This window comes from Schistocerca serialis, chromosome 1 (genome assembly GCF_023864345.2).
Source record: "Schistocerca serialis cubense isolate TAMUIC-IGC-003099 chromosome 1, iqSchSeri2.2, whole genome shotgun sequence".
NCBI classification, from domain to species: domain Eukaryota; kingdom Metazoa; phylum Arthropoda; class Insecta; order Orthoptera; family Acrididae; genus Schistocerca; species Schistocerca serialis.
This window is the reverse complement of record NC_064638.1, coordinates 318,789,186-318,804,135: the sequence shown is the minus strand read 5'-3', so window position 1 is coordinate 318,804,135 and position 14,950 is coordinate 318,789,186. Positions and strand designations below refer to the sequence as shown.

The window sequence follows — 14,950 nt, the reverse complement described above, 5'->3', positions numbered from 1 at the left end:
GGTTGGTGCTGGTGGCGACACCTACAATGTGCTGACATGAGGAAAGTTTCCAACCGATTTCTCATACACAAACAGCAGCTGACTGGCATTGCTTGGTGAAACGATGTTGTGATGCCTCGTGTAAGGAGGAGAAATGTTTACCATCACGTTTCCGACTTTGATAAAGTCAGGGTGGACCAAAACTAGCCAAACAATAACTGCTGCCTTGCAGTTGGGAGTTGGGTCTCCAAAGGTTAAGGGAAGAAAACCGTGATTAAAAATCACCCGTTCCCTGGTAGGTGTTGGACGCAGGGTTGACAGCCCACTCTGTAAAAAAACAACTGTTGCAAAACTTCTACAAAGCAAAGTCGGATGGATGAAGGAAGATAGACCTGGCATGGAAAGGGACAAAGAGGATGGAATACAAGCAAATGATGGAGGGAATATTAGGAAGAAGAGAAATATAAGGCATAGATCAGATCTGTATATTGGTACTTGGAATGTGAGATCCCTATATCGACCAGGAGCACTGAAAGTAATGCTGGATCAAATAATGAATCTGAAGCAAAGTATAATAGCAATATAAGAAATTAGATGGACAGGGAGTGGAGTTTTAGAAAAGAAAGAGGCGAATATATTCTATAGCTGCAGTGAAAGAAATCACCAGCTGGGGACAGGACTTGTTGAACACCATCAATTAAAGCATTTGGTAACAGGGTTTACACCCATTAATCCAAGATTATCAACATCAAAATAAAGGAGAAATTCTTTAACTACTCCATAATTAATGCCCATGCACCAACAGAAGAATCCGAAGAAGAAGAGAAAGAAGTATTGTATGAATTTTTGGAAAGAGTATACAATGAGTACCCAGGGCATGATATTAAAATAATAGCCGGAGACCTAAATGCTCAGGTGAGGAAAGAACAGATTTATAGACCAATAATTGGCCCCCACAGCAAACACGCAACAAGTAATGAGAACGGAACAAGGCTTATACTGTTCGCAACATTTAGAAATATGGTAATAGGATCAACACTGTTCCCACATAACGAAATACGTAAGGGAACATGGAACTCGCCAGATGGAAACACAGTAAACCAGATTGACCGTGTGTTGGTAGATCTGAGACACAAATCAGACCTATTGGACGTGAGGACTCTCAGAGGCCCAAACGTAGATACAGATCATTTTCTGGTATGGGCACGGGTGAGGGCAAGGATATCTTAACGCAGAGGAAGGAGACCGACCCAGGGCACAGAAATATAATATAACAACTTTATAGAATCAGTGGAAGTTAGAGAACAGTATCAGGAGAAGATAACTCGGGTTCTGGGAAATGCTGGAGAATATAACAACATTTAAGATCAGTGGGAAGCGATAAAAACGGCGGCGGAGACATCGGCAAGAGAGATAGTTGGAATTGGGACAAGACAAGTAAGACCATCATGGTTTGATACTGAATGCAAAATAGTAAATGAAGAAAAGAACAAAGCATATAGAAGGACACTGCGATCATACTATATGAGGAGGATAGTAGAAGAATACAAAGAAAAATGGAGGATTGAAAAGAGGACTCACCAAAGAAAAAAAGGAGAGAATGGATGAAAGCAAGTGTCGAAGAAATGGAGCTCATGAGAAGCAAAAATGAAATAAGAAAATTCTATAGAGAGGTGAATGCGGCACGGAAGCCTTTTGGTAGCAAAAAAGCTTAATAAAAGATGAGACAGGGAATATAATAAGTGAAGGGAAGGGAATATACGAAAGATGGTGCAGGTATTTTGATAGTCTCCTCAATCCTAGAATAACTATACCAGAGAACCCAAAAGACACGAATGGGAAAGAGGACCCAGACAACAACACTACCGCACCAAATATAGAAGAAGTGAAAACTGCCATGTAGAAATTGAAAAACGACAAGGCGGCAGGGACAGATGGTATTCCAGCAGAACTGTTTAAACAAGGTGGCAGAGAGCTAGAACAAAGCCTTCTGAAAATGGTCACTAGAATATGGGAAGAGGAGAAAATGCCCCAACAATGGAAAACGGTATCATATGTCCCGTATATAAGAAAGGAGATAAGATGGAGTGTGGTAGTTACAGAGGGATCACACAACTTAATTTGGGGTATAAAATACTCTTTAATATACTATTCGACAGAATACTCCCGATCATACGAAGGGAGACGGGGCCGTACCAATGCGGATTCCTTCCTGGGAAGTCAACTATAGATCAAATATTCACCTCAAGACAAATCCTGGAAGAAACAAATGGATACGGAGTTGGCACACATCACTTCTTTATAGATTTCAAAGCAGCTTACAATAGCATAAATAGAGAGCAGTTATATCAAGCTCTAGATGAACTGAGAATCTCTAGAAAGTTGGTAAGGCTGGTGAGAATGACAATGAGCGAAACATAAGGTAGTGTAAGAATAGGAGGAATGATGTCCAATACATTGAGTATTAAAAGTGGAGTGCAACAAGGGGATACATTGGCATGCCCTCTCTTTAATGCCGCCCTGGAGAAGGTGATGAGAAACGCAAACCTTCTGAATAGGGGAACGATCTTCTATAAATCATTGCAGATGACATAGATGTAATAGCAAGAGCCCAAAAAGCAATGGAAGAGACGTTTACAGCTCTTGAACAGGCCAGTAGGAACATGGGGTTAATTATTAATGAACAAAAAACAAAATATATGGCAGCTGGAAAAGCACATAGAGAAAATATGCCAAATGCAATAACAAAGGGCAATTATACATTTGAGAGAGTTGAACATTTCAATTACCTGTGCTTGACAGTTACACATCTAAATGATACCTCCTATGAAATTAAACAGAGATTAATACTAGCCAACAGAGCCTATTTTGCCGTAACAAGACTTCTATCCTCATACCACGAAATTAACTATGTATAAATCACTTATACGACCAGTGCTTGCATATGCCTCTGAAGCCTGGACATTAACAACTAAAGATATTGAAACACTGGATGCATTTGAAAGAAAGGTACTTAAACGAATTATTGGCCCAATCTGTGAAAGAGGAAGATGGAGGAGGAGATACAACCATGAGTTGTTTATCATATACAAAGACCAACCCATCAAAAGGATAGTGAAATCATCCAGACTGAGGTGGGCGGGACATGTGGCTCGCATGAATGATACAGAAGTACCAAAAAGAATATTACAAGGAAAACCAGGAGGGCAGAGAGGACGTGGTCGACCAAGAGCCACATGGAAAGATGGAGTAATCAAAGATCTTAGGATGATGGGCTAAAGAAACTGGAGAGTATTGGCAAAGGACTGAGAGAAATGGAAGGAAATTGTAGAAGAAGTCATGGCTCATCATGAACTGTAGAGCCAAGAAAGAGGAAGTCATGTCTTTTCTGATTCTCCGCATTTTCACCTGTCTGTTGAGACACCTTTTTCTCAGGAATGGGTAGTTGTATGAAGTTGAAATTCATGTCACATACACTACTGGCCATTAAAATTGCTACACCATGAAGATGACATGCTACAGACGCGAAATTTAACCGACAGGAAGAAGATGCTGTGATACGCAAATGATTAGCTTTACAGAGCATTCACACAAGATTGGCGCTGGTGGCAACACCTACAACGTGCTGACATGAGGAAAGTTTCCAACCGATTTCTCATACACAAACAGCAGTTGACCGGCATTGCCTGGTGAAACGTTGTTGTGATGCCTTGTGTAAGGAGGATAAATGCGTACCATCACATTTTCGACTTTGATAAAGGTCGAATGGTAGCCTATTGCGATTGCAGTTTATCGTATCGTGACATTGCTGCTCGCGTTGGTCGAGATCCAATGACTGTTAGCAGAATAAGGAATCGGTGGGTTCAGGAGGGTAATGCGAAATGCCATGCTGGATCCCAATAGCCTCATATCACTAGTAATCGAGATGACACGCATCCTACCCGCACGGCTGTAACGGATCGTGCAGCCACGCCTCGATCCCTGAGTCACCAGATGGGGACGTTTGCAAGACAACAACCATCTGCATGAACAGTTTGATGACGTTTGCACCAGCATAGACTATCAGCTCAGAGACCATGGCTGCAGTTACCCTTGACACTGCATCACAGACAGGAGCACCTGCGATGGTGCCCTCAACGATGAACTTGGGTGCACGAATGGTAAAACATCATTTTTTCGGATGAATCCAGGTTCTGTTTACAGCATCATGATAGTCGCATCCGTGTTTGGCGACATCGCGGTGAACGCACATTGGAAGCGTATATTGGTCATCGCCATACTGGCGTATCACCCGGCGTGATGGTATGTGGTGCCATTGGGGTTACACATCTCGGTCACCCCTTTGGCTCCTACCCTTGTAACCGCCCCCGGTGTAAAACCTGTCCCATGCACCCTCCCACCACCACCTACTCCAGTCCTGTAACCCGGAAGGAGTAGGCGATCAAAGGCAGAGCCATGTGTGAGAGTACCCACGTGATTTACCAACTGATCTGCCTACACTGTGAAGCTTTCTATGTGGGAATGACCAGCAACAAACTGTCCATTCACATGAATGGACACAGGCAGACAGTGTTTGTTGGTAATGAGGATCACCCTGTGGCTAAACATGCCTTGGTGCACGGCCAGCACATCTTGGCACAGTGTTACACCGTCCGGGTTATCTGGATACTTCCCAGTAACACCAACCTGTCAGAACTCCGGAGATGGGAACTTGCCCTTCAGTATATCCTCTCTTCTCGTTACCCACCAGGCCTCAGTCTCCGCTAATTTCAAGTTGCCGTCGCTCATACCTCACCTGTCATTCAACAACATCTTTGCCTCTGTACTTCCGCCTCGACTGACATCTCTGCCCAAACTCTTTGCCTTTACAAATGTCTGCTTGTGTCTGTGTATGTGCGGATGGATATGTGTGTGTGTGCGCGAGTGTATACCTGTCCTTTTTCCCCCCTAAGGTAAGTCTTTCCGCTCCCAAGATTGGAATGACTCCTTACCCTCTCCCTTAAAACCCACATCCTTTCGTCTTTCCCTCTCCTTCCCTCTTTCCTGATGAAGCAACCGTTGGTTGCGAACGCTTGAATTTTGTGTGTATGTTGTGATTTGCACTATTCTGCATCAGTCAATTCTTTGTAGGTGATCAGCTTTTGGCTGTAAGAGGGCATTACTATCAGAGTGGCTTCTTAATACTACGGTCTTATTTACATATATCTACTCTTTCCCATAATATCTTCTGCAAGTTCATTTCAATAGTTTACTAACTGTCTCTAATGACTATCCAGTACAATACAACTATTTTGGGCTAGGCTCTTCAGTAAGCTATGGTGAACATTCTCACCTACATGAAATGAATTGCATGTATGCTGTCATGTTGATTTGTGATGTTGGTCTTCATGAGCTCTGCAGTTTGTGTAGTGTTCTCTGTATTTTATATCTCTTAGGAGTTAGGAAAAATTTATTCACAGCAGAAAGAAATCCATGGTAGCCTTACTTTAGTTGTGCTCTCAAGACAGGATGATAGTAGAATCTTATCATAACTTCCATGACCTACTACTCTTATTACTCTTTATTAATTTGTCTTGCTCCAAGAAATTTGTGCAGTGTAGCTTCAAACTACAAGAGCTTAAAGAGCCCTCTGATACCACGACCCAGTTATGGGTGCTGCACCAGCTGTGCCTGTGCCGTCCAGTAATCACATAGTTCTACTTAATTTTTCCCAGTCCACAGGCACTATACCAGCTCCAACTGTGCTGTATTCAAATCTCTTTAATCTCTGTACTTGCATATATGTTCCTAACATCTGATACTCTTTCCTGCTATGTCCCGTCCTTCACTTGGCCAGCTATTGTTGGTGGATTTACAGCTTTCATCAGCATTGCATCTCGAGGGACATGAAGCGGTTCAGTTGATGGTGCCGTGGCCAGTGTCTCACCTCACATCCTGCAGTATCTTACTGCTTTGCTGTTTTCAGGCAATGTCAAATTATATTGAAGACAGTGTGACCTAACAAATCAATACAATTGCTACTTCTTGTTCTTGTTCTAATTCTTTGGCCCTGTACCATGGTTTGAACTTGTCTTATCAAACTGAATAGTACCAGTTAACTATTTCCCTGAGGGTCATGTTATCCTCAAATTACATTTCCTTGTGTTCCTGTGTTAATCTCAGTAGCTATGACCTTAAATCCTATGTGATTTCTATCCTTCATCGCTGAGGTATATGGTACTCACATAGCTAGTAATTATTCCTAAACATTCACTCTATTCTGTAAAATTCCTGAATTTTTTTAATCTTATGGCTATTGTATCCCATCCTAAAAATTACCGAAATTGGCTGGTACAATGCCCTTTTAGGTATCATACCGAACACACTGCAGCATACAACTTGGTGCATAGTAGTGGTGTTAACTGTTCATCCCTCACCACATACTACAGCTGTATCTTGTCCCGACATGAACGTAAAATTGGGGAAAGATCAAACCCAAAGATCAGAGAAACCCACAAGTGGTTTTAAAGAACAGTCCAAGCTGCCACCTAAAGATGTTAGTGTCATCCATGATGAGTATTTAGCACTCAGTCTTCATTCATCTCTTCCTGCTGCCTTCTCCTATTATGGTAGTTCTTTTCATGAATCAATCTTCTTTTCCATTCACGTCATTTCTGGCACCAAAAGTTATGGGGTGTCAGAATGGCTTGAAGTGGGCGAGATATTCTTCACAAGAGATGAATGTGGGTGCAGCAGAAGAAGGCAGCCTATGGATACAAACAACCTTTTCTTTTTAATTATTTACAATAATTCAGTGTTTTCTGGCCATGGGTGTTGAGCTCTGGGGCCTCGATGAGCGCGACAAACATGCATCCACAGCATCTCCCAGTGCACTTGTCTCTATAGTGCCATCCTTGTCAGGAGTAGTGCATGCCAAGTGCCTCCTGACGCTGCTTTGGGCCCTGTGGACATTCCACATAATCTGGCCACTGCTTCTACTGTATCCTGATGAAGGTGGCCAAGTGTATGGCAGGGCAACCCACTATCCCAAACTCAGCAACAGAGGATGGACAGCTCCGGCTGGCTGTGTAAGACCTATGTTGTGCAGGGATGCAAGGCCTTAGTTAAAACCTGAAAACATGGGAAGGCAGCTGAATTCCAGCAAGTAGACCATTGGTGGCAGCAGACCACAGGGCCGGCAAGAGCCTGGATGGTCAGGCAGCTCTAGAGGGTTTGAGGCTCAGTGACAGTGCTGGCAGCTGCATCGTGGATACGTCATTGTCGTTATGGCAGCATCCGACACAGGCTGGACTTCATGACTTGGCCCAGCTGTCTGGTGATGACTGGCTGGTCACAGGAGGTATAAATGTTGCTGTCAGATAGCTGATTGTGTGGAAGATGTGGCACTGCCAAATTCTTCTGTCATTCAGAAGCTTCTCAAAGGATGGTCAGTGTCTGAGGTTTTGATCATTTCCTTGTGAAAGTAGATCACATTGTAGGAATGGCATGCAGCTTGAGAGTATTGTGTCGGCAGGGGTCATTGACTGCAGTGGTCATTGCCCGGAACATGGTGCTGCAGATACGCACTGTATTTGATTCAGTACAGTTCATTATGTGAACATCACTACATGCAGTGATTTGGTGCTTCAACCAAAAATTTCGATATAAAATGTTCTCAAGTTTCTTTCTGCAAGAACCTTGATCAATGTACAGCCTCACCAGGCTATACCCAAGTAGAACCTTGCAAGGGTACCCAAGTAGGGCAAATTGTTTCTGTAGTAGAGAATGCCATTGGCTCACTGACAGATGCTCCATGAGGACACCCGATACCGTCTTTGTAATCTCTCAAAAAAATTGAATCTGCATTAACAGAACCTTGAAAGATACAAAACTAGGTATAGTGTACAAGGTACTTGTTCCTCTTTATAACTGTGTTTCTCTCCAAGACATATCGTCAGTGCTGACTCACATACTGTCTGTTATTTCTAATGGGTGTTCTTTAAGTAAGTTTATTTGTTTTGCAGTCTTGCAACATCATTTGTGGCCTGTTCAAACAAATTTTGGGCTTGCAGCCGGTCATCGTTCAATACCTTGCACGATATTTCAACTGGGCACCTGCCAGTCATCTTCAGGTGAGCCGTTGCAGACTGGCGAAAAGGTCTGCCGTTTTGCAATATATAGCACGCTGTAACTATTCTGCGCAGGTGTTGAAAACTTGATAGATGGACCACACTGCCCGCTGGGAGCGCCCTTCCTGGTGGAATAGCGGAACTCAGTCGCCCTCTGTGTTGCTGTTTGCCGCGGCCATCGGCGCACTCTGTCGTCTTCGATTTGAGCAAATCGTGGAGATGATGGGATTCCATGCACTGTACAGCTGGTAGCTGCTGTCATGGTTCAACAGATTTTCTGCCAGGCGTATTTCTACGAATTGTTTAATAATGGAGTTCCAGAAAGATGTTGCTGTGGACAAAAATCATTTTTTTCTCATACTCCATTGAATGTGCAGTGGAAATACAATTTTGAGCAATAGCTTACTTAGAAAGCTAGTCATGCTATTGTCAAAGAGAGGATTTGCTGTACAAGACGAAGGTTAAATGCTATTTCAGCTGAATTTTACCAGTTACATCTAAAGGTTGAAAGGTATCTTTCTCCTTTGTCATGGGACTGGGTTGATGGAGTGACTTCGGCCAAGTTCGAGTGGATCCACAAGGATGCTAATTGTCGACAGATATCAAAATTTGATCGCCTGTTGCCACAGAAGCCATTGCCAGAAGGGATAATTGTACGACGTTCCATTGCCAATCTCATGGAGAAAAATTTGGACGACGCTACGCTGTCTGTATAGAGCAAGGGACTCAATTTTGCACCTACACCTACAATAATAAGTTTTTTGAGTGGTGTTGAAGAAGCTGTATGATATCCTCCTTTGGATGCTGCAGAAGAAATAAGAAGGGAAACTTGCCGTGCTCTGTTGAAGGCTCCTACTCAACGCAGTAACTTAACCCCTGTAGAAAGGGCTGCATTACGAAATCTGAGAGAGGACCCTGACGTAGTGGTATTGAAAGCTGACAAAGGTAATCCAGCTGTTTTCTTACCTCGTGGTGTGTATAAAATTAAGATGTATGGTCTGCTAAGTGACTCTACCTATAGGAGGATTGATTACGATCCTACAGGACGTGTGCAACGAAAAACTTCAGCACTGTTAAATTCCTCCTCCTTACCGCAATAGACCATCAAGAGGTTAAGACCACATGGTTGTGTACCTCCAAGACTGTACGGCCTTCCAAAGGTTCATAAAGAGGATCTTCCTCTGCATCCAATAGTGAGCAACATTGGAGCTCCTACATATGATTTAGCAAAACATCTCACTTCCTTGCTGAGACCTTTCATGGGCAAGTCACATACGAAACTCAGCTGATTTTACCAATAGACTGGGGGCTCTTCATCTTAGCAGTGTAGACTTTCTGGTAAGTTTTGATGTGGTCTCACTTTTTACTTAAGTTCCTCTTGCTGATTCTTTGACACTGATTGGTAACATGTTTCCTGTTGATTTCACTGCTTTGTTTAGGCATGCTCTTTCCTCAACTTATTTTATGTTTAATCAAGAATATTTTGAACAGACTGACATTGTCATCATGGGTAGCCGCCTGTCTCCCTTGGTGGCCAACCTTTTTGTGAAGGGTTTTGAGGAGAGAGCGCTTGAATCAGCTGTCCTGAAACCAACAGTTTTTTGGAGGTATGTGGATGATACCTTCATAGTGTGGCCTCATGGAGAAGACAAATTAATGGTGTTCCTACAGCACCTCAACTCCATTCATAACAACATCCGGTTCACCATGGAAATAGAGAAAGATTGTTGTTTGCCTTTCTTGGATGTCCTGGTTCGAAGGAAGAGTGATGGTTCTCTAGGGCATTCAGTGTATCGGAAGCCCACTCATACTGATTTGTATGTGCAACCATCGAGTTGCCATCACCTGTCGCAAACCATGAGTGTGCTTAAAACACTTGTTCATAGAGCTCATACTGTCTCAGATCTAGATAGCTTACCTCAAGAACTCACCCATCTAAAGACAGTATTCAGCGAAAATGGGTATTCTACCTGGCAGATTAACAGGGCACTAACAGTTAAAACTAAGAAGCAGGAAGTGGATAAAGAGGAGAACATGCTGGAACAATCTTTAGCTTTTCTTCCTTTCGTTGCCAACACTTTATTAAAAATAGCAAGAATCCTACAAAAATTTTAGCTAAAAGTGGTTTTCCACCCACCATTGAAGATTGCGGACCTTGTGGGATCAGTAAAGGACAATCTGTTACTACGAAAGGCTGGAATTTACAAGATACTATGCCAATGTGGCATGTCTTATATAGGTCAAACCACACGCACCGTGAAAGAACGCTGCACTGAACATCAGTGTTACACCCGCCTTTTGCAGTCAAGCAAGTCCGCTATTGCTGAACATTGTATTTCCACTGGACATTCAATGAAGTATGAGAAAACAATGATTTTGTCCACAGCAACATTTTTCTGAGACTCCATTATTAAAGAATTCGTAGAAATACGCCTAGCAGAAAATCTGTTGAACCATGACAGCAGCTACCAGCTGTACAGTGCACGGAATCCCATCATCTCCACGATTTGCTCAAATCAAAGACGACAGAGTGCGCCGATGGCCGCGTCAAACAGCAACACAGAGGGCGACTGAGTTCCGCTATTCCACCAGGAAGGGTGCTCCCAGCGGGCAGTGTGGTCCATCTATCAAGTTTTCAACACCTGCACAGAATAGTTACAGCTCGCTATATATTGAGGAATGGCAGACGTTTTCACCAATCTGCGACAGTTCACCTGAAGATGACTGGCAGATGCCCAGTTAAAATATTGTGCGAGGTATTGAACGGCGACCGGCTGCAAGCCTGAAATTTGTTTGAACATGTCACAAATAGCTCCAAACCTTCAACAGCACTTTCACAGCATATGGATAAAAAAATCTAATTTGTGATTCTCAGAATCTTTGTGGATAAGGCTTGTATATTTTATATTTTGAAAATAACCCGTTGCAGTTATCACACTTTTTTGTGTTTCAAAAGCACTTCACTGACTAGTTTTGGTAAATGTTTTGATCTGTCTGCAATATTCATTGGTATACCTCAGTAGGAGTAAAATAAATTGCAGTTAGTTTAACTTTTCACAGCATCTGTAATAGAAAAGGAAATATATTTAGACTGAAGTCAGTCTTTGATCTGCCAATACAAGCTCTTGCTACCCTCACTATCAGCAGATGTACTGCAAATATGACTGGTACATCCAAAACAGTTGACGTAAAATGCTATTCAGTCAATCCTGTACAGTCTAGAGTATTGCTTGCTAGGTACAGAATGTTAAGATAGTTGTCAAACCTCTAGCTGTTTACTCCATGACCTCATACTCCTTTCATGTCATATCATTTCCAGCTCTGCACACCCTTTCACACTTCCTAATAATTTATGATGTTCCATAATAGGAATGATCATTGTTGCTTGTGAATTTGTTAAAGCTGACTACCTGTGGTAGATTTATCAAAGACTGCATCCTCGTATTTCAATGACAGAGAGATTGTTTACAAGCTGTCAGAAAAAAAACTATAACAAAATTCTTCACTGCTGTTCGTTTTTCCATTCTCACATATTTTGTCTAATTAGTGCACAAAACCTTGGCTTTGATCATGTCTGTAATTCTGTGTGTTTGAATTTCAACTTTTAGGGAAGGGCAGATGTTGAGTTTTAGTTGAGTACCGCTATTTTGAAGGAGTTGTAATTGCTAAGTTGTAATTGCTATTGATGAGTTTACAGAAACATCACACTGTGATCTTTCTAGCTTTTTGCAGATGTGATGCATTGAAATATCAGTAGGGGGTTATAAAATCAGCCACATGTATGTGTACAATTGTAGATTGATCCAATGAAGGATTTCCAATTTTGCTGCTGTAGTTTTAATTGTAAGTACTGTTTCAGTTCATTGCATAATAAATGTATTTTAAAATTTAACCATGTTATATGGATGTTGTTTGAGGGCTGTGACTGTATTGTAAGATTTTTATAAAATAAATGCTGTTGCAATATATATTATTTCATAAAAATGTACTTTTGATATATGTATTCCAATAATATTATGTTTCTTTTCCTTTTTTTAAAAAAAAGCTACTTTTGTTCCATAGGTGGCACTGTTGGAGCAGGTTCAGGCTGTTGTATGTATGGGTTTCTCAGTGCATACTGTTGAAGGAAAACGTGGTGAGGCAAATGACACTCTCTTAGATATTCGATGTCCAGTTTTCTTTGTTATAGGAGAGAATGCTGCTACATCACGGTGAGTAATGATAAAACTGCCACCTACATCTTATTAAGCTTCTCTTTGTCTGTTTTCTTTGTGTTTGTGTATTTCCTTTTTTATTTTACTTCTGTTAAACAATACTCTGCACCCTACACCCCCTCCCCCCTCCCCCCACCTGCCCTCCACACCTACACCCTTTAAAAAGCACACTTCTTGACATTACATATGCCATGTTAGTTCTTGTGAATGATTCCTTATTAGAGTCAGTTCTGATTTAAAATGAAACTGTCTTATCTGTAGATTTCTGGATCTGCAAGCTATGGGGTAGCTTACACATAGGAAGCAGCTGCTTGGGTAGCAGTATACTTGTGGATTGTACATGGTTTTCTTAGGTTAGGCCAGTGAGGGGCTCCCAACCTGTGGGGAGGGAGGGAGAGGGGAGGGGGGGGGGCAGCTTGAGAGATTGGGGGGGGGGGGGGAGACAGCTTGAGAGATTTATAGCAGGGAGTGCTGGGCTTACAGACAGTTTATAAAAAATCAGGAACAGCATTATTGAAACAAATAATGAAAAATAGATAAAACAGTAAATCGAGTCATTTAGAAAACCTCTTGCAAGAAAAGTACTATAATACATTGTGTTCTTCCCTTACTCCGAAGACTTCCTCTCAAATAGTACGTACAAACTGCATGATATGCCTGGCTACATCAGTTGTAGGATCACTGAATGTCGTCACCTGTATGAGTTGTGGTACTGATACAATGTAATTGCCTGGGACAAAGCAGTTGTGACAAAAACAACAGCCGGCCAGAGTGGCCGAGCGGTTCTAGGTGCTACAGCCTGGAACTGCGCGACCGCAACTGTCGCAGGTTCGAATCCTGCCTTGGACATGGATGTGCGTGATGTCCTTAGGTTAGTTAGGTTTAAGTAGTTCTAAGTTCTAGGAGACTGATGACCTCAGAAGTTAAGTCCCATAGTGCTCAGAGCCTACAAAAACAACAGGTCACTTCACAAATACCATTAATGTGTAACACGGAGGAATGTTTGAAGCGGCTGCCGCAAGATATGATGAAAGTAGGAGATAGTCTGTTGACAGCTTATTTTAAGTGCACAATTATCAAATTGCAGGAGATAACAAGTTTTGTCAAAGGACGTGGACCGTATCTCTGATCTTTCGTCGTCTTGTGTCGGGGTCGAAATCTTCAACTTCGTAACATCAGACAACTGTCTTACAACCTTATAAGTTCCAAAGTAGCGCCTGAGGAGCTTCTCAGAGAGATCAACCGTCTGAACAGGAGTGAAAATCCAGACGAGGTCACCAGGCTGGTAGACAACAGGACGGTGGCTCGTGCCATACCTTCGGCTATTGTTTTCTTGAACCTGCAGTGCGTGGAGTAGAGCTAACTGCCAAGCTTCCTAAGCTCTGGTTAACACCTGGCCGATATAGTCATCGTCCATGTCATCAGGATGTAATGGAAACACAGTGTCCATCATCGTAGTCGCCTCATGCCCATGCACCAGGAAAAATGGTGTAAATCTGTGGTGTCTTGTTTGGCAGTTTTGTAGGCAAACATTGTGAAAGGTAGCACCTCATCCCAGTTGCTCTGCTCAACATTGATGAACATTGATAGCATGTCGGCCAAGGTCTTTTAAGGTGTTCAGTAAGCCCGTTAGTTTGTGGATGGTAGGCAGTCGTCATGTGATGAGTAATGTTGCACCAACGGTTTATCTCTGTCATAAGGTTCGATTGAAAAAACTTTCCCTCGATCTGTAACTAATGACCTTGGGGGCACCATGTTTTAATACAATGTCTTCCACAATGAATTTGCCTACCTCGGATGCGTTGACTGTTTTCAAGGCTTTTGTAATGGCATAGCGTATCAGATAATCAGTGCAAACAATAATCCATCTATTGCCACTAGTAGACATTGGAAATCGTCCAAGGAGGTCAATCCCAACATGCTGGAAAGGCATTTTGGCTGGTGGGATTGGTACGAGTTGGCCAGGTGGTTTCTGAGGAACTGCCTTTCTTCTCTGGCACTCTCAACAGTGCGACACAAAGTGAAGGGCACTCCTAAATAAACCTGGACAGAAAAATCTCTTGTGGGTTCTATCATATGTCTTAATAAATCCTAGATGTCCGGCCTCAGGTGTGTCCTGGAATATCTGTAGAACATCTAAGCGCGGGTATGTTTAGGAATCACTGATAGCCACCTCTTTCCAAACAGATCAAAGTTTCTCTTGCAAACCGAGCAAGGTGGCGCAGTGGTTAGCACACTGGACTCACATTTGCAAGGACGACGGTTCAATCCCGTCTCCGGCCATCCTGATTTGGGTTTTCTGTGATTTCCCTAAATCACTCCAGGCAAATGCTGGGATGGTTCCTTTGAAAGGGCATGGCCGATTTCCTTCCACTTCCTTCCCTAATCCGATGAGACTGATGAGCTCACTGTTTGGTCTCTTCCCCACAAACAATCCAATCCAATCTCTTGCAAAGTAATCCATTAACTACCTTAAATTGTCTTTTCACATCCTCTGACCGATTTAAGGCAAGCATAATTTGAGATATCTTGGTGTCCTTCCTTTGCTCAGCAGAGAGATCCTGGAGTGCAGCAAGACAGTCAGCAGTAGCATCTTCATCAAAGTCTTGATGCTCTTGCACAGGGTTTCTTGAGAGACAGTCGGCATCT

General features: G+C 42.5%; 1 protein-coding gene across 1 annotated transcript in view; it reads left to right on the top strand.

The window, feature by feature from the left end:
- Positions 1 to 14,950, top strand: part of LOC126469756 (KAT8 regulatory NSL complex subunit 3) — a 159,305-nt gene that overhangs the window by 86,061 nt on the left and 58,294 nt on the right. The window contains exon 10 of the mRNA XM_050096976.1: positions 12,150 to 12,298. Within this exon, the coding sequence (XP_049952933.1) occupies positions 12,150 to 12,298 (149 nt within the window). The remainder of the gene's footprint in view (positions 1 to 12,149; positions 12,299 to 14,950) is intronic.